This window comes from Dendropsophus ebraccatus, chromosome 5 (genome assembly GCF_027789765.1).
Source record: "Dendropsophus ebraccatus isolate aDenEbr1 chromosome 5, aDenEbr1.pat, whole genome shotgun sequence".
In the NCBI taxonomy this organism is placed as follows: Eukaryota; Metazoa; Chordata; class Amphibia; order Anura; family Hylidae; genus Dendropsophus; species Dendropsophus ebraccatus.
In genome coordinates this window covers 91,171,744-91,195,172 of record NC_091458.1, presented here as the reverse complement: position 1 = coordinate 91,195,172, position 23,429 = coordinate 91,171,744, and the positions used below count along the sequence as shown (strand labels likewise).

Sequence of the window (23,429 nt, the reverse complement as noted above, 5' to 3'; positions counted from 1 at the left end):
GTGCAGTGGGAATTCTGATGCGGGCACACACGAATGCGCCCACGTCAGAATTCACTGGCAGGAAAGATCATCCGGACGGTACTTTAGTACCAGCCGGCATAATCTTTGCAGAGACTGGCTGTTCCGTGACCCAGCCGGGTCACGGAACAGCCGGTCTCTTACTAGGCGGGAACATAGCCTGAAGTTGTATTTATGCTACTAGGAGTGCTCCTAATTGTAGAACTACAACTCCCATTACAATGTTGTGGGGAGTTGTAGTATTCCAACTTGGATTTCTACTGGTTGCATGACTAAAAGTCCCATCCTCATTGTGTGATGATGGTACCAGATGGGAGTTTTAGTTCTGCAACCTGGACCTCTCTAACTTGAAAAACTACAACTCCCATTTGTTACCATCGTCACATTAGCATGGGTCTTGTATTTATGCAACCAGGAGAAATTCAAGTTGCAGAACTACAACTCCTATGATCATGTTGTGGGGACAATACTTAATGGGAGTAGTAGTTTTCCTGGTTGCTTGACTGGTAGTTGCAGTTCTGCAACCTTGAGTAGTCTATGTTGCAGAACTACAACTCCCATGTTGTACCATTGCCACAATATTAATTAAGATGGGGCTTCTAGCTATGCATATGTATACAGTATGGGAGACAACCATCACAGCATGCGAATAAATAACCCACTGATATTCCATGTTGAAACATTGCGAAAAATCACAATAATATGAACATATATATATATATATTTTTTTTAAAACGTCAGTGGGTCCAGCAGCGCTATGAAGTGAGCTCAGAAGCAGAACTCACTTCATAGCACGTAGGGACCGGCTGCCTTATGTGATCGTGCAGCAGCCCGCCAGTAACCCTTGCAACTGTGCGCCTGTCACTGTCTGATTGGGACACTGTGGGGTTCCAATCGTACTGTATACATGGATAAATAGCCAGATAGATAAATACAATAGATAGTAAAGCAGCACGGCTCCCAGTTCGTAGGTTGGTGCCAGCACACATCACAGCCACAGGTTTGGGATATCTATATTGCAGATAGTCTGCAGCATTCCAAATTCAATTAAGTAAAAGTGTAAATTTATTCCATTGAACTTGCAAACAACAAACAATAGTTAAGTGCGCCATACAATGCGACGTTTGGATGGAAAAAATTCACTCATTTACTTCACTGAATTTGGAATGTTGCTGAGTATGTGCAATACAGATAGATAAATAGATAATCAGATAGATAGAAAAATAGAAAGAGATAAATTGTCAGTCAGCTAGACAGATATGCTCTTACATACAGTATATATAAAACACAATATAATATACAGTACACAGTAAGTAAATCACATACATTGAACAATACAATACACATACATAGAACAATACAAACAGATAACATCACACATACATTACACATCACACATAGAACAATACAGACAGATAACATCACACATACATTACACACCACACATACATAGAACAGTACAGATAACACACATACATTATACATCACACATAGAACAATACAGACAGATAACATCACACATACATTACACACCACACATACATAGAACAGTACAGATAACACACATACATTATACATCACACATAGAACAATACAGACAGATAACATCACACATACATTACACACCATACATACATAGAACAGTACAGATATCACACATACATTACACAACACACATAGAACAATACAGACAGATAACATCACACATACATTACACACCACACATACATAGAACAATACAGATAGATAACATCACACATACATTACACACCACACATACATAGAACAATACAGATAGATAACATCACACATACATTACACACCACACATACATAGAACAGTACAGATAACATCACACATACATTACACACCACACATACATAGAACAGTACAGATATCACACATACATTACACACCACACATACATAGAACAGTACAGATATCACACATACATTACACACCACACATACATCGAAAAGTACAGATATCACACATACACTACACACCACACATACATAGAACAGTACAGATATCACACATACATTACACACCATACATACATAGAACAGTACAGATAACATCACACATACATTACACACCACACATACATAGAACAATACAGACAGATAACATCACACATACATTACACACCACACATACATAGAACAATACAGATAGATAACATCACACATACATTACACACCACACATACATAGAACAACACAGATAGATAACATCACACATACATTACACACCACACATACATAGAACAGTACAGATAACATCACACATACATTACACACCACACATACATAGAACAGTACAGATATCACACATACATTACACACCACACATACATCGAAAAGTACAGATATCACACATACACTACACACCACACATACATAGAACAGTACAGATATCACACATACATTACACACCATACATACATAGAACAGTACAGATAACATCACACATACATTACACACCACACATACATAGAACAGTACAGATATCACACATACATTACACACCATACATACATAGAACAGTACAGATAACATCACACATACATTACACACCACACATACCACTGCACATTGTACACATACAGTACTGTACTTACTCCTTGTGATATCCAGCTAGGTGCAGTCTTTAAAGGGTTACCTCAGCAGGCCGATGTGGAGAGCAAAGGGCTGGCTGTCTCAGTGTGTGCTCAGGGTTTGCACAGTATTGTCCCTCCCTCCTCCTTGTAGTCCCGACTGCTGCTCTAATAACTTCCTCACACACACACTCAGGGGGAAGGAGGTGGGTCCGCAGCTTCTTAAGACGGCCATTTAAAGTGGCACTGCCAGCACACAGTGATACTGCTCAGTGCTGGGTATAGTAAACCTCGGCAGCTTCAGCCAGGTTTACTTTTATATGGTTCAAGCTACTGCTACAGGGGGCCTTTGATGATGGGGGCTTTTCCAGGGGACAGTGCGATCATAGAAGCCGCCTCTCACATGGCCCCCTGCTTGATGTGATCCTCTCCAGTCGGCATGTGCAGCATAGAGCAGAGAGACAGTGTGCAGAACACTCTCCTCTGATTGCTTACCGGGGGCAGTGCAGTCAATCAAAGGAGAGTCTCCTGCACACTGTCTCTCTGCCCTATGCTGCACATGTCGACTGGAGAGGATCACATCAAGCAGGGGGCCATGTGAGAGGCGGCTTTACTGGGGAACAGTGCGGTCATAGAAGCCACCTCTCACACGGACCCCTCTCTTGATGTGATCCTCTCCATCCGGCATAGGGCAGAGTAACCATGTCAGCGTGTGGGCCATAGGGGACAATGAGAGGAGCTGCAGACAGTTCTTCCTGCTCTTCTCTCATTGTCCCCTACGGTCCACACGCTGACATGGTTACTCTGCCCTATGCCGGATGGAGAGGATCACATCAAGAGAGGGGGCCGTGTGAGAGGGGTAATGTGAGAGGTGGTTTTACTGGGAGCATTGAGCTGAAACTCTCTGCAGCAATGCCAGGCTCCCAGCTGCTATCTCTGCATGAGCAGCCGCTGTGTGATCTGCGCATACACAGAACAGTTTCTCCGATTGGAGCAAGTGCACAGGGAGGGCTCTGATTGGCTGCAACTGCAGACCAATCAGAGGAAAGCAGGAAGACACGGACTGACCGTGAATGACAGGCATATGCAGGAGAGAGAGAAGGTCGGTTAGTGACGCATTGTCACAAAATGGCGGCGGAAAACGGGGGTCGACAGTCAAGAGGAGGACCTCAGGTTTTCAACTTCCTGTGGGGAGGAGCTGGGACCAAAAAGAAGACCAAGCTGCAGGAATCCATTAGGTAAGTATATTGCAATGTTATATAACTTTACCTAACCCTTTCATTGCAGGTTAATTTTTTTTCACCGGAGTACCCCTTTAAGGAATGTCAGGAATGTGAACAGAAAACAAAAAACCCAGGTTAGAAGAGAATTGTGCAGATTCTGGGTATTGGATATAGAGCAGGTATTGGATGGTGTGTCGTCCACACACGTATATGCATTAATACCCAGCAGAACTTCATTCATTATTTCATAGTAAACGATATATGATTAAGAAGACTATATATTAACCTAGATATGTGTCTGGTGGTCAATAGAGTCTTTCATTTACACATATAGTATTCTAATATTTGTGTTATTTTAAAAACACAGATGGCAGTGGAATGTAATGTTGGACTAAACAGTCCTCAATACAAGTAGTAGTATAAAATATAATAATAGCCTTTATGCATGAAACCTGTTCTAACTAAAAATGTCACTGCTGCCCATAGGGACCATTATTTTTTCCAGTGCAGAGTACATTTGGATAATGTTGACTGCAGTATTAGCACTCAGGAACATGCAATGCATAATTTCAAGTACTGCAGAAATCGCAATTCTTCTGTGTACAGGAATGTTTATGGCATCATCTATTCTACATTGAAGCTATCAATGGGCTTGTGTAGGCAATGCTTTGCTCTTTAATTTTAGCCTTGGGGCATATGTTCTAAACCGATGGTCAAAACAGGAGAGCAGATAAGGTTTCTGATGACTCTGCATTGCATTGTGTGTGAGGTGCACTTGAATGAAAGTGAAGTATGGGCACTTTTGTGCAAATGTTGCTGGCCCTATATGATGTTACAAACAGGTAAATATTCAGCATTCCTGGGGGGAAAAAAATCCCAGGAAACAGTCAATGTGATTTCATCTGAGAGACCAGATTAGGAGGTATTTTTGGAAATAGGGATAAATCCATAGAAAAGCAAGCCAGCATGCTGTATAAAGAAAACAACATAAATATTCAGTGGCATTAGATGCCCAATAGACCATTACTATAATTCTGGATTATCTAGAATGAGTTACCATATATTCTTGTATGGCCGTACATAGGGCACACTCCATCCTGAAAAAAGTCACCGAACAATCCCCCCCTCCCCCAATAGATTTCCAGCAGGGCATTGCCTCTACCAGCTTGCCCTCTTTCCCTATATTGTTTCCCTGCATGTTCTAACACTTTTCTTTCATAGCCAGGATTTTTTCTAGGTACACCTAGTGTAACAGGTAACCATGTAGCCAAGTGTTCAAAGATTATAGAAACTAAAACTGCTAAAACTGACTCCCCGACTCTTAACAATGCAGTTTTCCAATTAAAATGTTTTTTTTTTTCTCAAATAAAAAAGTAGATTACTGGTACTTACTAGAATTGCTGCTGTCATCCTTGGTTCCATCAAGAGTTCCATCTGGGTGCATTTGCAAGTAATATCCTTGCCTGCAATATAACCTGGTCACTATGCCCTTGAGCTGGGGATCTGGAATACAGACATATCGTGACATTAGTCTCAAAACCTCTCCATCAATTAATTGCTTTTCTCGTGTTTGTGCCCTGAAATGTACAGGTAAGCTCTCCATGACTCTAGTGTGAAAGGCGGCTACACTACTGCAGTGAAAGACCTGACCATCCCTGTTATGTGACTTTTCCAAACCTTTTAACCTCCTCCAAGGTGTGTCCTGTTATCTTTACACAAAGGTATGGATGCTAAGACTTCTTTCCCTTGTGTCAAAACTGATGTTTAGAACTAGAATTTTTGTCATTTCTCTCGAACAGAATTATTAGTTTTTTTTTAAGAAAATGGAACATTTTAACTACAGATGGGATTTATGCTTTTCCGAAACTATGGGAACTATATCCTTAGAATATGTTTGAATAATTATTGTTATAAGGATAATTCACAAAAAATGAATGAAGAAAAATATAAGCTATACATACAGAGATTATTGTCAGGAACACTCGTAATAGGCTACTTGGAACATATTGATACTGTAGGTACAACCGGAATGTGTGTACTTATAACATTCTCAGCTGTTAAAATACTTTAATATGCTTAGGATATTAAATTGTACAATACGTACACTATGGAATGTGTTATTGATTCCTAAATCTGCTGCCATTTGATTAAAGCTTGCAATACACAAAACATTTTATTTGGTAACTATAAATAGTTTGGGTGGGATAACCTAATGCAGCTGCCCTAAAGGGGTTATGCAGCGAAAATCTTTTTCTTTCAAATCAACTGGTTACAAAAAGTTATATAGATTTGTAATTTACTTATCAGCTGCTGTATGTCCTGCAGGAAATGTTGCTTTCTTTTCAGTCTGACACAGTGCTCTCTGCTGACACCTCTGTCAGAGACAGGAACTGTCTAGAGCAGTAACAAATTGCCATAGAAAACCTCTCCTGCTGTGGACAGTTCTTGTCTCAGACAACAAAGAGCACTGTGTCCGAATAAAAAGAAAACAACATTTCCTGCAAGACATACACAGCTGATAAGTATGAGATTTTTAAAGTGAAGTAAATTACAAATCTATATAACTTTCTGACACCAGTTGATTTGAAAGAATCACTGGATAACATGTAACAGAGGTAATATCATAAATGCTTATGGCCAAATAATTGCTGCGACCTATAGTACTAACATATGAAGACATTGAAAACTGGGCTCCACTGCCTGAGGTATCCATAAGTTATCCTGCTACATAGAACAACTGTTCTATAAACTGACAAATACAGTTATGATGAAATAACAATGTAATGGCAACATTTGCTATAACAAGTGAATATACAATTTGATGCGTACTAAAGATATGGTATATGAAATCAGCAAAAATACATAAAACTACTTCTGCTGTTGTGGCCCTGCATTTGTAGATATTAGTGAGGTGGAATGGCATGGCAAGGGCCCAGGAGCTCTTAATTCCATCTTTAACAGGAATAAATGTTACTTATATTGTAATATATATCCACATTTTTTTTTATTCTTGTGATATACACATTTGCGTGAGTGCACTCTACCTATACATTGCATTCTACTGTCTTCTTGTGTTTGACAGTTTCCATTTGAAACTTTACAAAATGCAAACATGGGTCTCATACATACATACATACATACATACATACATAATATTTAAGGAAATAGTAATACAATGATTATGGTAAAGTCTAATTAAGTATGTATATGGGGGGTATTTGCTTTTCTCCAAAATAGTCACCAAGCAGCTGTCACCAATCAAAAAGTAGCCGCTTATTCCCGCCAGATAACCACATTGGAGGGAGAAGCAATTCCAAAGCCAAACTACAGAACCAATGCCATCTGGCCATTACATGTAGGAATTAGAACCTCAACATAGTGACTAAACAATTTAAATGAAAGTGGTAGGCGTATCATACTCCATGTTATTTAACTAGTAATGTTCGCATTTATGGTGTACTAATTACAAATACATTGTACTATCACTCTAGGAATTGCATGCTACATTGTTCTCGGGTATTTTTATATTAATCTATTTCTTATATACTGTAGCACCACTGATATCTAAGGAATACATTTTACTGTTTAAGATTGAATGGTGTGTGGCAATATTCTAAGTAATGTGAAATGCACCCTCACAGTCAGATAACTGCATGTCTACTAGAGTTCTAATTTATTCTAGAGATAATGGCTGAAAAAGTTAGACAAGCTTGTCAGGAGGCATGACGTATAAGTCATTTAGACATTCAGACACGTTACAATGCTTGCTGTTACTTGACTGTCTTTTGTAAAGACAATGTAAGACCAAGGAATTTATTTCCTATGTGGTTTGTTACATGGCAGCACTTAATGGTGGGGGCTGTACTGACAAATAATGCTAATTAAAATGTGTGCTTTACTAAAAATGCGTGATTTTCCACAATTTGAGATAAATTAGGGGTACAACTTTCAGTAGATACATAGAATACAAAACATAGGGGGAGATTTATCAAACATGGTGTAAAGTGAAACTAGCTCAGTCGCCCCTAGCAACCAATCAGATTGTACCTTTCATTTTCCAAAGAGTCTGTGAGGAATGAAAAGTGGAATCTGATTGGTTGTCTGGGGCAACTAAACCAGTTTCACTTTAAACCATGTTTGATAAATCTCCCCCATAGTTTGTAAATTAAAGCGACTCTGTACCCACAATCTGACCCCCCCCCCCAAACCACTTGTACCTTCGGATAGCTGCTTTTAATCCAAGATCTGTCCTGCGGTACGTTTAACTGCAGCCCCGTGCCCTACGGGCGTATCTGTGCCCTAACTTTGCACCACCCCCTCCTCCCCACCCTCTTCACCATTAGGAATGCCACTGGAACCTTTACTTCTGTTTGAACATTGCACAGGTCCTTAACGATCCAGCCCATGTGCTGTGGGAACACAGGTGGTGAATAATAGGCAATCTGCCTGGAGCATTCCTAATGATGAAGATGGTGGGGAGGAGGGGAGGAGGGACGGAGGGGGTGGTGCAAAGTTAGGGCACAGATACACCCGTAGGGCACGGGGCTGCAATTTTAAAATAACTTTTTTATGACAATAACTGCATCACCTGCTAAACGGACCGCAGGACAGATCTTGGATTAAAAGCAGCTATCCGAAGGTACAAGCGGTTTGGGGGGTCAGATTGTGGGTACAGAGTCGCTTTAAGTCTCCAGTTAAGCTTAAATCTAATGGTTAATTTTAGTATGTAATAATAGAAATATAATAATAGTACCAACACAGCAACACTCATCAGTCTAACAGTTTGATGCACTACATACAGGCACCAGAGGTTTTAGGAAGCATATCCACCATAGAATAAAACGTAACAGTTTACACACAGAATTTATTCGGAAGATTTGTAAGAAGCATTACTTGTCTTCCACTTGATTCTGAGATATGGCATATATAATCATTCAAAGCTTCATTTATAATTCTGCAGTCATCAGAGCTGAAATCTCCTAGCATTCCTGCAAGGACCGCAATGAGCTGTCTCAAGAGATAAGCATTCAGGAAAATGTTGCCTGTATGCCAGGTAATGAAGTTGGGGAAAAAAACAAAACACTTTTTAACTACATTATGGCTATGTTAACACATTATTTTGCTCAGTATTTTGATAATTATTTTTTTTCAGCCAAAACCAGAAGTAGGTTGAAAACACACACAAAACAAAAAAAAAAACAAAAAAACAGCACATTGGACCTGCAATGATACAGATTTTCCACTGTAATAAGCAACAATATACTGGTTCTCTGTGTGTGAACTATGTCATATGTAACATGCTCCCAGGAAACAAAACCAACGTCCACCTCTCGATTTTCGCAGCATTGACAATGTTTCCAAATGCTTTGGAGCAGTAATTCAACAATAGAATGAACAATAAATGTGAGTATCAATATCTGTAGCAATAACTCATGGTTAGCCCTCATTTTCTAAAAACCTTGTTTTATTTCTCTTAAAATGCATATAGTTGCAGCTGTGTGTGTCTCATTCAGATCAGAGACTATGCTGGTGTACTTCCTCTGCCATGGACGTTTCAAGGGGTGAAACAGGTATTATTATTATTACTACAGATATTGACAATTACATTTTATTGTTGAATTGTTGTTCGGAAGCATTTGGATACAGATTTCTCGCTGTCAGACCAGATATAGAATATTCTCTGCAGTGCTTCTTTAACAAAAATAATTGTGTTTATGTGGTTCTACGCATGGCTATGGTGTTCACAGATCACTGCCCCTCACAGTGATCTTTCCCTAACATCTACTACCTCTAAAATGGCAGCTGAAGCTTGGTGCATGGACATTTATAGTGATTCTGACATCACCCCTATACTGACTCCTGATTGGCTGGGATACCTATTTGCGAGACATTATGGGACTACTCTGAGGTTACGTGATCCTGCCACCTTCTCCTTTCTGCCACGTGGCTGACACTATTTTAGCAGGTTCAATAGAAACGAATGACCTGATATTTGAAAAACCAAATGTTTATTTATCTCTGCTAATTACTTATTTTTTAATTAAACTTCTCAACAGTTCAAGTTTATCGAAAAGTCTAAGACCGCACGTTTACTCAGCTGATAAAGCGTTAAAACGCTGCAGAAATCTAAAAGCTAATTAAAAAAAATCTTTTTAAAAAAGAGCTCAATTCACTGAAATTTCAGTATATTTTCTCTGAAGTCGAGCTGATGCTTGTGTAATCATGCAAATTACTGTTATTCAAAAAAAAAAAGAAAGAAAATCCACCTCGCCTCTATACTTATGGTCTTACTTCCTCTGTGAGAGGCTTTTTTGTCAGTGCAAGTCTTGGCAAGAAGGGTCAATTAAATGACCTTCATTTATTCTGCAATTGTTCTGGAAAAAGGAGTTATGCCTCAATAAAAGGTCTAAAGAGTAACAATCTATTGCACAATTAAAACAAGGAGGATGTATAAGAAGACTTTGTTCGCTTACAATCAGAAAGACAGAATTCCTGGACTAGAAGTAGTCAATATAATCAATATGAATGTACAAATTTGGGGTCTGTCTGTTAAATAGGGTATCATTACATAAATATATTAAACAGGCAATGAAAAAAAGGGCAAGCAAATGTAACCTGACCAAGAGCATGTATCTAGGAACAAACCTTAAAGTTAACCAATCAATTGCATCTACTAAGGTAAAATTCAGCCTAGAAAAGCCTCCTGTTATGTTTCTAAAAAAATATCTGATTACTTTCACTTGCCCTGCTATGGGGTGAATATGTACTTTAATTCCCATGCCATAAGCAAATTACATTTATCTAGTTATTTGGGCATGCACAGTACATCAGCATCCAATACCTGCTGCCCATTTCCTGTATTGTGAATTTTTGGCTCCGCTAAGACGTCGTACCTCAGCAAAAGATATGGGATGTACCCTTTGTGGCACTGTAGGGGGAGAAGCACACCCTGATGACTAGATAACTGAAACTGACTCTTGTCTCAAGCTCAGGTGTGTTTACAGTCAAGCTCCATTTATATCAATGGAACTGAATTGCAAAACCCCACCCAAACTAGAGACAAGAGTGGTGCTTTCTCTCGAGGAAAGTGGCCATGTTTTTTCTAATGCTTGATAACCCCTTTAAGTAGTAGCTGATGTAATATTAAACACATGAAGAAACCTGTGCAGGCACATTACATCTGATCAATGAGGCTTTATGAGATTTTACATGAAGATACAGTATGTTTGTGATGAGTGACATCTGTCTCATATCTACAACAAAAAGTTGTGCTTTTTTTGGGTAGTCGCATGCTAAAACTATTATATTTGATATATGTACAGAATTATCTGTTGGTTATGGTTACTAAAGTAGTTTTTTTTAAATTACCTTTTCTTTTTTAAACCATCCACCAGATCTGGCATGTTCATGGCTGGATCATTGTTATGAATGTTTCAAAATACAACTGATGGTGGCCAATCTTAATCTAACCTGTATGGCTCCACAGACCCCTCTTTTGCATATTTAAATTTATAGGGGGCAGTGTATCAATGGAGACTCTTTAGTGAGTACTCCATTTGATTTTTTGTCGCTGGTCTCCCTGAGCTCAGCGATTGCTGTGTTTTGTTAACCTGTATGGCTAGCCTACTTCTACCAAGCAGTCTACTGAAACCAAACGCCCAAAGCCAATTTAGAGCTTACAGCAAATCTGAAGTAGACATATAAAGGCCTTACAATCAATTCACGTCCATTGAAAACCAGGTGAGAATGTAAACACCTGCATTATTCCTGCTGCATGATAATATTGGATAGTATATAAAGCAATATCTCACACTGCAGCTCCCAAGAATTACAGCTAAAGCTACCTCCCCGATCAACTTCCTCATCAATTGTTTGTCAAAATTAATCTGAAAATAGTACAATGTATAAGATAAATAGATAATTTATTGTATTGTAAAAAGAAGGGGATGATTTCCCACAAGTTCACCTAATCTAAAGTAAATCTACAGTATTTCAGCTCTTGTCCACAGCAATATGAAAAATCAAATGGTTGTGTGATTCATTCGATAGGATTGTGAGCAGCTTGGAAGCTTGATCACTGCATGCTGCAAGATGGGTGGCAACCATGTCAATGAACTTGTGTTCATATTTTTAGAAGTAAAATTACTCTACGGGGGTATTCAAGCAGCCACCACCAGACTCAGCATGCTGTTATTGATAATTTCAGATGATCATGCAGGCATCATTACTAGCACACAACTAGAGGCTTTCAGATGATCATGCAGGCATCATTACTAGCACACAACTAGAGGCTATCTGTGACTCACTAGATACGTGACTGCACTAGATGAATGAATATCTAGCTTATCACATTCATAATCTTAGATTTTTTTCTCCCTTTCTTGTATAAAAGATTTAAGGCCTCTTTATAACAAGGGTATATTTAGTCAATACAGTAAAATTCTACTTGGACCATATTATTATTATTATTATTTTTATTTTTTTTATAAAATGTGACATGACTAGATTTATTAATTAGGGTTATAAAACTACATTGCCATTTGCCAAGCATTGTTAATATCACAAAAACACATTACTAAGGGACTTTAGAGGATTTTGGTTGAGCTGCTGCGTTTGAAGTGCAAGCAGTCATTTTGTGTTCAATATACACGAATATAAACCTGAGCTGTGTGTTGGCATTTAAACAACTCTTGCCCTTAGGGCACCCATTCAACATTCTGAAAGGTTTTAAAAAGATCCTCTTCCTTTGAGCATATCTTGCTGCTTAACTCATTCTTTCCAACTAGTTTCTATTGTGGAAACCAGTGCTTGCAACACTTGAATCTTACAGTTTTGTTCGATAAACATAAAATATAGAGACATATATGGCATTGGTAATGCTATGCTGCTGCCAAAGGGGAAACAAAAAACCTCACTTCTATGGAACATGTTTGTTCCCGCATAGATTTCAGCAGACACATAGGAGAGAATGTGAGAATGTAGCCCCTGCCCAGTTAACCCACCACTGTTGGGCTAATACGTTAACTGCCCGCGTTGCAACCTGCTTCTCTGGCTCTCGGCTCCCTGACGTCCCACTCAGCCAATCAGTGCGCTGTCCCGCCGCAGCCACTCATTGGCTAAGCAGGACATCAGGGAGCCAGGAGCCAGAGAAGCAGGCCGGAGCACAGACAGGTAACATATTAGCCTGGCAGCGTTGGATTAATTGGCCAACATTAATATGGAGATTTATCTCCTTCTTCCTCAGTTATGCTATCCTATTCTCAAAAACTACAGACTTAACATGCTATCTACGTGCCTATACCTCTAGAACATCTACATTCAGAAAGGATAACAATGTCCTTCTTACCTTGCCAGGTCCTAACATAGAAAGGAAAGCTCTTTATGTTTTTATAGCCGATTGGATTAGAATGCCTATCCAATGCCTATTTTGCCTCTGATGATCCCTTGCCTGAAGGCAGTAAGGATCATTCAACTAGATCATGGGTCTCCAAACTAGGGCCCTCCAGCTGTTGCAAAACTACATTTCCCATCATGCCTGGGCAGCCAAATCCAAAGCTTCAGCTGTCCAGGCATGAAGGGAGTTGTGGTTTCGCAACAGCTGGAGGGCCGCAGTTTGGAGACCCATAAACTAGATCTACACATAACATACTTAGCTATTACAAGCCTTAGGAGAGGTCATCAGCAGAGACAGCTTTCAGGAGGCCAATTTTAGTACACAGTTAATTTCCCTCTCCAGGAGATTTCTTGGTACATAAACATATTGTGTGCTATTGGATGTGATATATAACTAAAAAATACACAATGGGATGGAGATCACTATACTGTCTCAGGATCAATTATAAATTCTACATGTCTTAGCATTTTATAGGGTAGAAACATTCTTCATATCTCTATAAATGGATTTACATTAAAATACAAACAAATTCAGAATATTAAATAACCCATATTAAAAGATACACTACTTGGTCAAAAGTATATGGACACATCTAATTATTGGATATGGCCATTTCAGCTACATCCATTGTTAGCTTACACATACAATCCAAAATACATCAGTCGAATATCCGATTTTGAATAAATTTTGCATTTTCCCCTGGTCTGCTGGCTATTTACTACATTTTACAGTAAAATATCCATAGAAAAAAAATAAGTAACACAGTAAAAAATAAGTTCACACAGATATACAATGATAAGTGCAGAAAATCCAGATGGACATAAGGTACAGGAGTATTTTTTTATGTTTGGTAGCAGCAGATGGTGCTGTAATAAGCAGATAATATCCTGGAAACGCACATGCTACACTACAGTCTTGGCAAGTTTGCAGTTAAATATGGTGCAGCTTGGTGATGGAGATGTTCTCCGCCTTGCCCGCAAAGTCATCACATCCTATCATAATATCGGTGTAACATCATCCTCACATATCTGCCATAGCGGCATGTGACATCCTCATGTATTATTACAATGCATCTCACGCACCATCTCAATGCTGCAATGCCTATCTGCTATGTCACATAGATGCCATGCAGCTTCCACCCATACCGCCACATCATTAGGAGGACCCTCCCCTTGAATACGCCCATTCCATCGGATCAAAGGCTATCTAGAAGGCATGACAGGGGGAATAGTATGCCAATCGGCACATCTCTAAATCCACATAAATAGTCTATAGCTGTAAACTAGAGCATTACATGACAATCTATAGCAGGAAGTGGATGATTAATTAAAAAGAATTGCTGCAAACCGCAAATAATGATATAAAATAAGGAGATATAAGTCACCACCTTTTGTGAGCATTATGCCAATTGGTAATAGGAGCCATCCCCACATATTTCCTCTCTATAATATGACAGCTATGCAGCCTATATTTTATCAATTTGAAAAAGGGGCAATATCCATATACTCTCATACTTCACATCATATAAGCTAGCTGCGTGTAATGACTTTACTCTCCAGGATTTAAATAAACGTGGTTATCAACAGACCCAGGTTGCTGCATGCTTCCCTCTGTTTAATCAGATGTACCACTACAACAGTACCAGATAACCAAATGCAGCACGCACTTGCATATTTTATGCAATATTATTATAAGAATGTCCTTGCTAAACTTGTTATCATAGTATTTACATCAATTCTTACAAAAAATAGCTGAACAACATTGTCTGTGAATTCTGTGAATCCACTGTAACTCACGTTGTAGTATTCGCTTATTCCAGTCTTCCTTACGTTGGGACTGATGTATACCCTCAGAACTGAGAAGCGCAGAGTAGGGGGGTCCCCTTCATGGCATTCTCATACATTTCTCGCAACTGGGGTATCTTTATTTTTTGTTTCACATTGTTCACAAAATGCCAAGATACTCACAAATCCATCTTCTCAGATCCCTAATGGTTTTTCTCACATACTCCTGCAACTATCCACTCTCTCTCCTCTTGCCTCTTTCAGTGAAGGCACAAGATTTGCACCCTTTACACCCCATGAAGCCCATTATGCACCGGTTGATCCAGCTATCCTCCAGCCATAGCCTTACATAGTGACCGTGTATTTAATCGATTCTTTAAACTTCTTCCCTTGTGATTAAGTTATTGTTGGTCTCTCAGGGAGGATGTCCACTAAATTTGGGTCAGTCCCCCAGTGACAGTTGAGTATTTTGGCTAGATTTGATGCCTGTGTGTCATAAGTAGCCATGATACATGAGATCTTAGCATTGTCCCTATATGTAATTCTGTTTTGTGTCTGTGCATGATGGTAAGCTCCCTTCAGCATGTCTAAAAACCATGAGACGGTCCTTTAAGTCCTTTGCTCGGTGATAAAATTCACTTTCAGGGTACAAACACACACTGTATAGGCAGCAGATACGCAGCAGATCTGCAGCAGACTTGGTGGTTCAGATTTGATGCTGTGTTCAGTTATTTAGATCTAATCTGCTGCGTATCGCAGCAATAAATACGCTGCGTATACGGTGTGTGTGTTTATACCCTCAAGGAGCAGTTTCTTATCACTCTTATATAATGACTCATTGGAAATTCCTCTACACAATGGTTAGCTTGACTAATGCAACAAACTGTTACTGGCTAGACCGCCACCCTCATCCTTACTGATTTTGAGTTCAAGAAACAGGATATTTCCGTTGTTAAGCTCAATGTTAATATCATTGATGTTAAGGGGCACATTTATTAAGGACTGTGCCTAGCACAATCTTGAAAAAAATACATATTTTTGTGTGAGGACCCCTGTGCACAAAAACTGTGTGCTTTTTTTTTTTTTTTAGTTTTTGCCTTGTGCACCACATGGCCAGAGGGTGTGTGTGTGTGGTGGTGGTGGTGGTGGTGGTGGGGGCACGGCATAGGCAAAATTTATTTTCACCTGCCATGGGCTAAAACCAGGCCAAAAATCTAACTCTGAGTTGGCTAAGCTGCCATGCGCCACTTGATAAATCCAGTGTCGTGAAACCAGGGAAATTTTAAATTAGTGCTGAGCAAAAAAAAGTGTGCATTGACAAATGTGAACCTAAGAGTCTACAAATCATTTAAAGGCAGCTTTTTTAACGCAACCATAAGATACAAATATCGTCTATAAACCTTACCCATGAATATAAGGCAACCAGATTGTTTCTTCCTTGGAAACCAGCCTAGGAGTAGATTAGTATACGTGGGGCACAGGGGCTCCCCATCGTAGTCCCCTTGAGCTGGTAGAAACGTTTATCATAAAAAAGAAAATATTGATCAGAATAAACTCAAGTAACTGTACAGTAAGACCAAGATAATGTGTGGAGTCAAATGAATTCCTCTTATCTTTAAATAATATTCAACTGCCCTCAAGCTCCATTCATGGGGGATTGAGCTATATAGTGACTCAATGTCAATGCAAACAGGCCACAAATTTTCCACAGCAGAGACCCCCTTAATCCTTCTGAGCAAATCCAAACTGTCTCTTATGTAGCTAGGGAGGGTAGTAACAAAGCCCCTCAAAATCTGTTCCACCTACAGTAATTTCTTGTTGACTGGCTGATGGAATCCACCCCAGAAACAACTGGCCTACCCTCTAAAGGTATAGTTTCTTTGTGGACTTCAGGTAAACAATAAAAGGTGGTCAATTGTGGATAAAAGATATTTGAACTCTCCATCACTAATTAATTAGTTTTTCTTGGCTTCGATCAAAATACTCTTAAGTTTACCTAAAAAATTAATTGTAGGATCTGATTCAAGTATGCAATAAGCATACTTATTTAAATATTTTAAATGCTCCATAAAGGACCAAGTTTCCCTCTTGTCTGATATTGGAGAAATTGCCCTTCTCCAATCTCAGCAAAGCTCTCAGCTCCTCGTCATTAAGATTAGAGTATCTCTGGTCAAGGGGGTTGATCCTCTCAAGCTCCCTAGTCACTATATTAAGAAAAATGTCCACACTCATTGTATCTGATAAGGGGGAATGCTGATACTTCACACTCTTAAATCTGTAAATGGCCCTTCAACTGGATTTCTCTCTCCTGACTCCATCAATTCAAGCAAATCAAATACCCCTTGTGACTTCTCAACCGAACTCCCGATAGCGACTCATATCATGGATTTTAAAGAACTTATGCCACTTAAGTTAACAATCAAAAATATTAAGATCCTTACTCCACATAAACAGTCATACCTGGTATCTGGTACAAATGACATCTCTTTCCTCAGTTGTTTGTTCTCAACCTCTATCAGTACCTTATATGCGAGACTGACGATCTGAAGCTTTGTGTACAGTCTAGGCCTTGGGAACACTTAATCTTCCATTTGTTAGGCATCAGCCAATTTTCCAACCTCATACCACAATAGAAGGCTAGGATTATATTGTTGTATAGACATGCAGTGGCATATGTTGCCCATTGGCATCAGAACCGCTCAATATTCATATCATAAAATGTCAAATCTAGCTTTGGTGACACAGTGTAATCCCATTGGACATACTGCCAAAATTGGTGGCTGTTAATGTATAAAATCATCTGCATTACTAACATGGAATAGAATTAAAGATATTAGAAGGATTTTGGTCTTAATGAAATAACAAAGAAAACACCCTGTGAATTATGCCATATGCCTATACAATATTCTTTCTTATGATTTTATGCATTGGCAAGTGTAAATCCCCCCCAAAAAGTATCAGCAAATTTGAAGACACAAGAGGACAAAAAACAAGACAGACATGAGGTTCCGAAACTGTGTCTGGGTCTAAGCATATAAAAAGGATAACTGAATCTTGGTGTCAGATACTGTGGAACATGAATAAAGATTGAATTTGATCTCCATTGAGTTAATTACAGTAAGCTATAGCATAACAAACTTAAAAAAAAAACATCCTCCACACTGTCAAGTAACTCAATCACTCAATATTTATATGCTAACCAATCTATTTAGTACTTCTTGATCTTAACCTTGAAATTACTGAAAAGGTTTTCTAACATCACAAAGAAGGAGAAAAGGTAATATATATATATATATATATATATATATATATATATACACACACAAAGGCAGAAAAGTCACTTTGACCTTATTATCGCTTTGTGAACAGACACCACACTGCTTGATTACCAGTGAGTCGGAAAGGTATTAAGGGACTCTCTGTTGTCAAGGAAATATGGTTTGTCAAAAAAGAAGCTGATAATGGTTCTAATACTATGTATTGTGTGCTGCCACAGCGGTAGTTTTGTGTGGATCTCTTCCCTCCTATTTTGGTTTATTCCTCTATGTGACCTGTATTTCTGTTAACACTGTACTTCTGTCAGTATACATGTGTGGGCAGTGGTAACCAGACTAAACAAGTGCAGATGTCCATTGCTTTACCGTTTGGACTTCTCTTAGTGGACTAAGATAAAAGAAAGATAAAATTGTTCATAGAGTAATAACATCTTCACTAGTAGTTTATTTAGAAAACTGTTCTATACAGGTTGTGCTAGAAAAGACACAAATCTATTGCAGTGCATTGACATAATTTAGTATACAGGGGTGCAGCTTGTGACCAGAGGCCTGGCTTTGGTACAGTATCTAACCAGAAAAAAGGTGAATGCAGAAAAAAGGTGAATGCAGAAAAAAGGAAGATCGCCAAACACTATTTTTATGATTATTATTAGTAGCCGTCATTATTAATAGACAGCTTCCTTTGTGTTATTCCACAAATAACGCTCATTGTTTTAAAACAACAGAGGTTATTTGGGCTCAAAATGATTGACATCAATATAGTTGGCCTTCAAATGGACAGAAAACAAAGTTTGTGTGGTTGTGGCCTAAAGATGTAGAAGTATTCATGTTGCTAGTTGATCCAGTTTTCATGATTTCTTCTCAGCAGTATGATACTCAAGTTATGGAGTTAAATTTACTAAAGCATGCCAAGGTGGAATCCTCATAAGAATTATTAAGTCTTCCTCATTGAATTGATAGTTTAGAAGAGCCTAAAGATAAAGCACATGTTTTCCAACTGACTAAAAATGGCACAATATGATTCTATGGTGTTCCAACTTTTTTCACACAGTTAAAGTGTCACTGTCATTCTAACTTTCAAAATGTAAATCAACAGTAGATGTGAAATAAAGCAAGTTTGCAGTTTACATTATTATTATAATTTTTATCATGCTGTAAAGAGAAGCTATACTTAAAAAAAAAAAAAAAAAAAAAAAAGCCCAGTCTCCTGAATAATGCTTTTTAATGCTTTTTAGTCTTGTTTTGGTTGAAAAAAAGACTGACCAGTACAGAGTATCACGGCTCAATGAGTCTGTCAATCAAATGACTTCCTACTCTGTGAGCCCTTAAATGGCCTGGAAAAACACGGGACTTCCTGTGTTTAGACTTTTTTTTTTTTTTAAAGAAAAGTCAGAACACAGGAAGTGCTGTTTTTTCGATAACTAAAAAAAAAATAATAATAATGAATGTAAGTTGCAAACTCCTGTTGATTTAGGTTTTAAAAGTTATAACAACAGTGACACTAAGGTTGCCTGGAGCCACTATCTTTACTTTGTTCATGAGAGAAAAGGTTTTTAGTTATAATAAGACTCTGTTCACACTAGCGTCATTGCCTCACTTCATAATGGAGTAACGACAGCTATGTCATACCTATTTTCAAACTGAACGCTAGGAAATCTTGACAGATCCCATTAACTTATAATGGGATGTGTCAGGCTTCCGGAATTTCTGATGGCAATAATAGCGCTGTTGACTGCACAATTCCTGCTATGAAAAATACCAGAACTCTTGATGGATACCTAAAAATAGTATGAATTTATAATGGTGCACTGTATAAATCATGTGAAACATACAGAAATACACAGAAGCTTATTAACTGCAAAACACAATTTTTTGCTATAGCTGTGGAATTTATTGCTGCTGCATGTTACAGAGAAAAGTTGTAAAAGGTTAAAAGGGTTTTCTATTTGGGCGAAAACAGTGGAACTGATAGAGAAAGATTATAATGGAGAGATTTGCACTTTTTTGTGTTTTCAATTAGTGATTTTGGTTTTAAAAAAAAAAAAGCGCAGGTTTGTGCATATGAACCTGCTGATAGTTCCTGGTAGTCCCCTACTTCATTTATCCAGCGCCTCTCTTGTGATCTTTTTAAGTCCTGCTGTTGAGAATTGAGAAACTTGATCTGGTAAAATATGTAAATTAGCTCCTTTGGAGCACTGGGGGCATTCCTTATCAGTGCACTGTTCAGCCTGCCGATCAATGCACTGGGGGGGCCAAGAAACAAGGAAAATTTACATATTTTGATCACAAGAGCAGCACTGGATAGAGGAGGTAGGGGGCTACTGGGAACTATCAGCAAATTTGTATACACAAACCTGCTGGTAGTTTTCCTTTAAACTAGGGAAGAGAGGAAATCCAATCCATTATGCAATGAACATTGCAAATACCAATTCTAACAATAAACTGTAGACATGACAATGTATTTGAGATATTAAAATGGTTGAGTATTGCACAGAGACCCCAAGGTGTAAGGGAGATAGGTAGCTGTCTAAACAACGGACTACAGCCTTGACAGGATTAACTACAAAGCTGCTGATACTAATGTTTAAAACAGCTTGCAAAAATGTTCTTCCTCAATGCTTTGCTCATCTCAAGTACTAAGTGATCAAGCCTCGACACCATGTATCAGCAGTGGCTAAAACACAGGGACAGCTCTATAAATATTTTAAGGGTTTTAGGAACTTTCAGTGGGCAGAAAGAACATATTAAAAATAAAGGTATTTGCCAATATGGTTAGTGGTAGGATGGAAATTGCCTTTTAAGTGACAAAAGTGACACATTTTATTCTTTATTTTATGTTCACACACAGGAAAACAATAAATGCTGGTTGTAAATAATGAAGTCTACCAGAAAAGACTTGATTCAGCACAAAATCCAAATTTATTTCAATGCATCTGCCTGGACCCCACAGGAAATCTGACACTTTCCAAGCACAGCCGCACTCTTGGTCACTGATGTCTAGTGACCAAAAGTGCGCATCTGATTTCCTTTGGGGTCCCTGCGTTATGGTGTATCACATGTTTAATTGGATTCTGGAATAAATATTGGATTTTGCAAGTGCTGGATTAGGTGTCTTTTGCGGTGGACTGCACATACAAGCTGAGAACAGATCCAAGCCTCAAAATCAACATACTGTCAAGCTGGCATACACTCTATTACTTGTAACTAATGAGCCCATTCATTATTTGGAGGGTCATAATAATTACGGACATTATTCTCCACTATGTGTACTGTAGTACAATTTACCATTGACTTTGAAAATGGAGCACATTATAATATGGAAAATATTGACCGTTATTATGACCTAAAAATTATAGCTGTATTTAGTATAATTTTACGGTGTGTGAACATAGCCCTAAGGTGAAACTAAGAAAACAAAACCAGAAAAGATTTAAGAACTAACATGAATTTGGCTTCTCCTTCATTTAAAACCTCTGCCAAATGTCACTGAAGAGTGGGAATGAAATCATGATGTGACTGCACGTGTTGATGTTCGTGACTGTCGAGTCTACCATCCAGTTCAGATGAGACAGCAGAGTGAACAGAAAAGATTAATTATGCAGTGACCCTAATCTGGAATATGTCCATGCCATTCTTAAGCCTCAACCCATGTGAATAAAAAAGTTTCTGTTCTGTATTTTACTTCTTGCATGCTAAATGGAACTACAATACTATGATCACAATGGCATCAGACTAAGGTTGGGTTCACGCTGTGTTTGTTTTATATGTTTAGTGCATATGTTAAGAAAGCTCCATAATGTATGTCTACAGCCTTCCACTGCCATACCAATGGAGGTGTACACTAGTATAAAATGTAACTTTTTAGAAAGCATTGCTAAACCCCACAACCAGACCCAAAGAATCCAATGCTAAAGTCACATTTGCCCAATAGATACAAACTACAAACTTATAATCACAGGTATACAAGCTGCAAGTACAAGCTTATAATCAGATACCAACTGCTATAAAATCACCACATACACAATTATAAAGAATGAATAGTGAGGTCTCACCATTATAGGGGAACTCCACATAAGGAAAACTTTTTTCTATTAAAAGTTATATAGATGTGTCTATATAATGTATTACCATATCTGTGCGGTTCTGCCACACTGGTAGCTGATTGACATCTAGGAAGTGACAAAAACTGACCTCTGTGCCAATCCCCATTGTCTCCTGCTCCCACTGCTCTCCCACCTTAGGAGACAAATTTTCCATGCCTTTGTCTCACATTGTGTGTTTTTGCTAAGCACAGGCTGATGATGCAGACAGGGGGCAGGGTGTGATGTCACAGGAGGCTGGGCTGGATCCCCCAATCCTCTGTGTGATTCAGCATCTCTCACTAGACAGAAGCAGGTTCAGCAACTTAACTGATTGTGCAAAACTCTGCAGTGAAATTAGGGCTATATTCACACATTTTGGAGTTTCATTGCAGTACTGCAGCGTCTGCACAAAAATGATGCAGTAGCACAATTAAATGATGATAAACAGCACAGAGGATCAGAGCCGGCACTGCCAATCCCACCTGGACAAAGAATGGGGTACAGTATATCCCATGTAAGACAATATCGGATAAAGTCCTTATTATGGGGCTCAAACTCAAAGATAAAAGATATTTGATCATAATACACGCGTGGAGATGAAAAGAAAATTAAAAAGTTCTTTACTTTATCCCAATATCAGCGTTACAGGTAGAGAATACAGCGTGCTGTGTGGTGTTACAGGTAGAGAATACAGCGCGCTGTGTGGTGTTACAGGTAGAGAATACAGCGCGCTGTGTGGTGTTACAGGTAGAGAATACAGCGCGCTGTGTGGTGTTACAGGTAGAGAATACAGCGTGCTGTGTGGTGTTACAGGTAGAGAATATAGTGTGCTGTGTGGTGTTACAGGTAGAGAATACAGTGCTGTGTGGTGTTACAGATAGAGAATACAGCGCGCTGTGTGGTGTTACAGGTAGAGAATACAGCGTGCTGTGTGGTGTTACAGGTAGAGAATACAGCGTGCTGTGTGGTGTTACAGGTAGAGAATACAGCGTGCTGTGTGGTGTTACAGGTAGAGAATACAGCGCACTGTGTGGTGTTACAGGTAGAGAATACA

The 23,429-nt window shown here is 38.7% G+C and overlaps 1 protein-coding gene across 4 annotated transcripts in view; it reads right to left on the bottom strand.

The window, feature by feature from the left end:
* FGF14 (fibroblast growth factor 14) overlaps positions 1-23,429 on the bottom strand; it is a 428,168-nt gene that overhangs the window by 126,794 nt on the left and 277,945 nt on the right. For all 4 annotated transcript variants that reach the window (XM_069972351.1, XM_069972353.1, XM_069972354.1 and 1 more), the window contains exon 2: positions 5,233-5,343. In XM_069972351.1, coding sequence (XP_069828452.1) covers positions 5,233-5,343 — 111 coding nt within the window. The remainder of the gene's footprint in view (positions 1-5,232; positions 5,344-23,429) is intronic.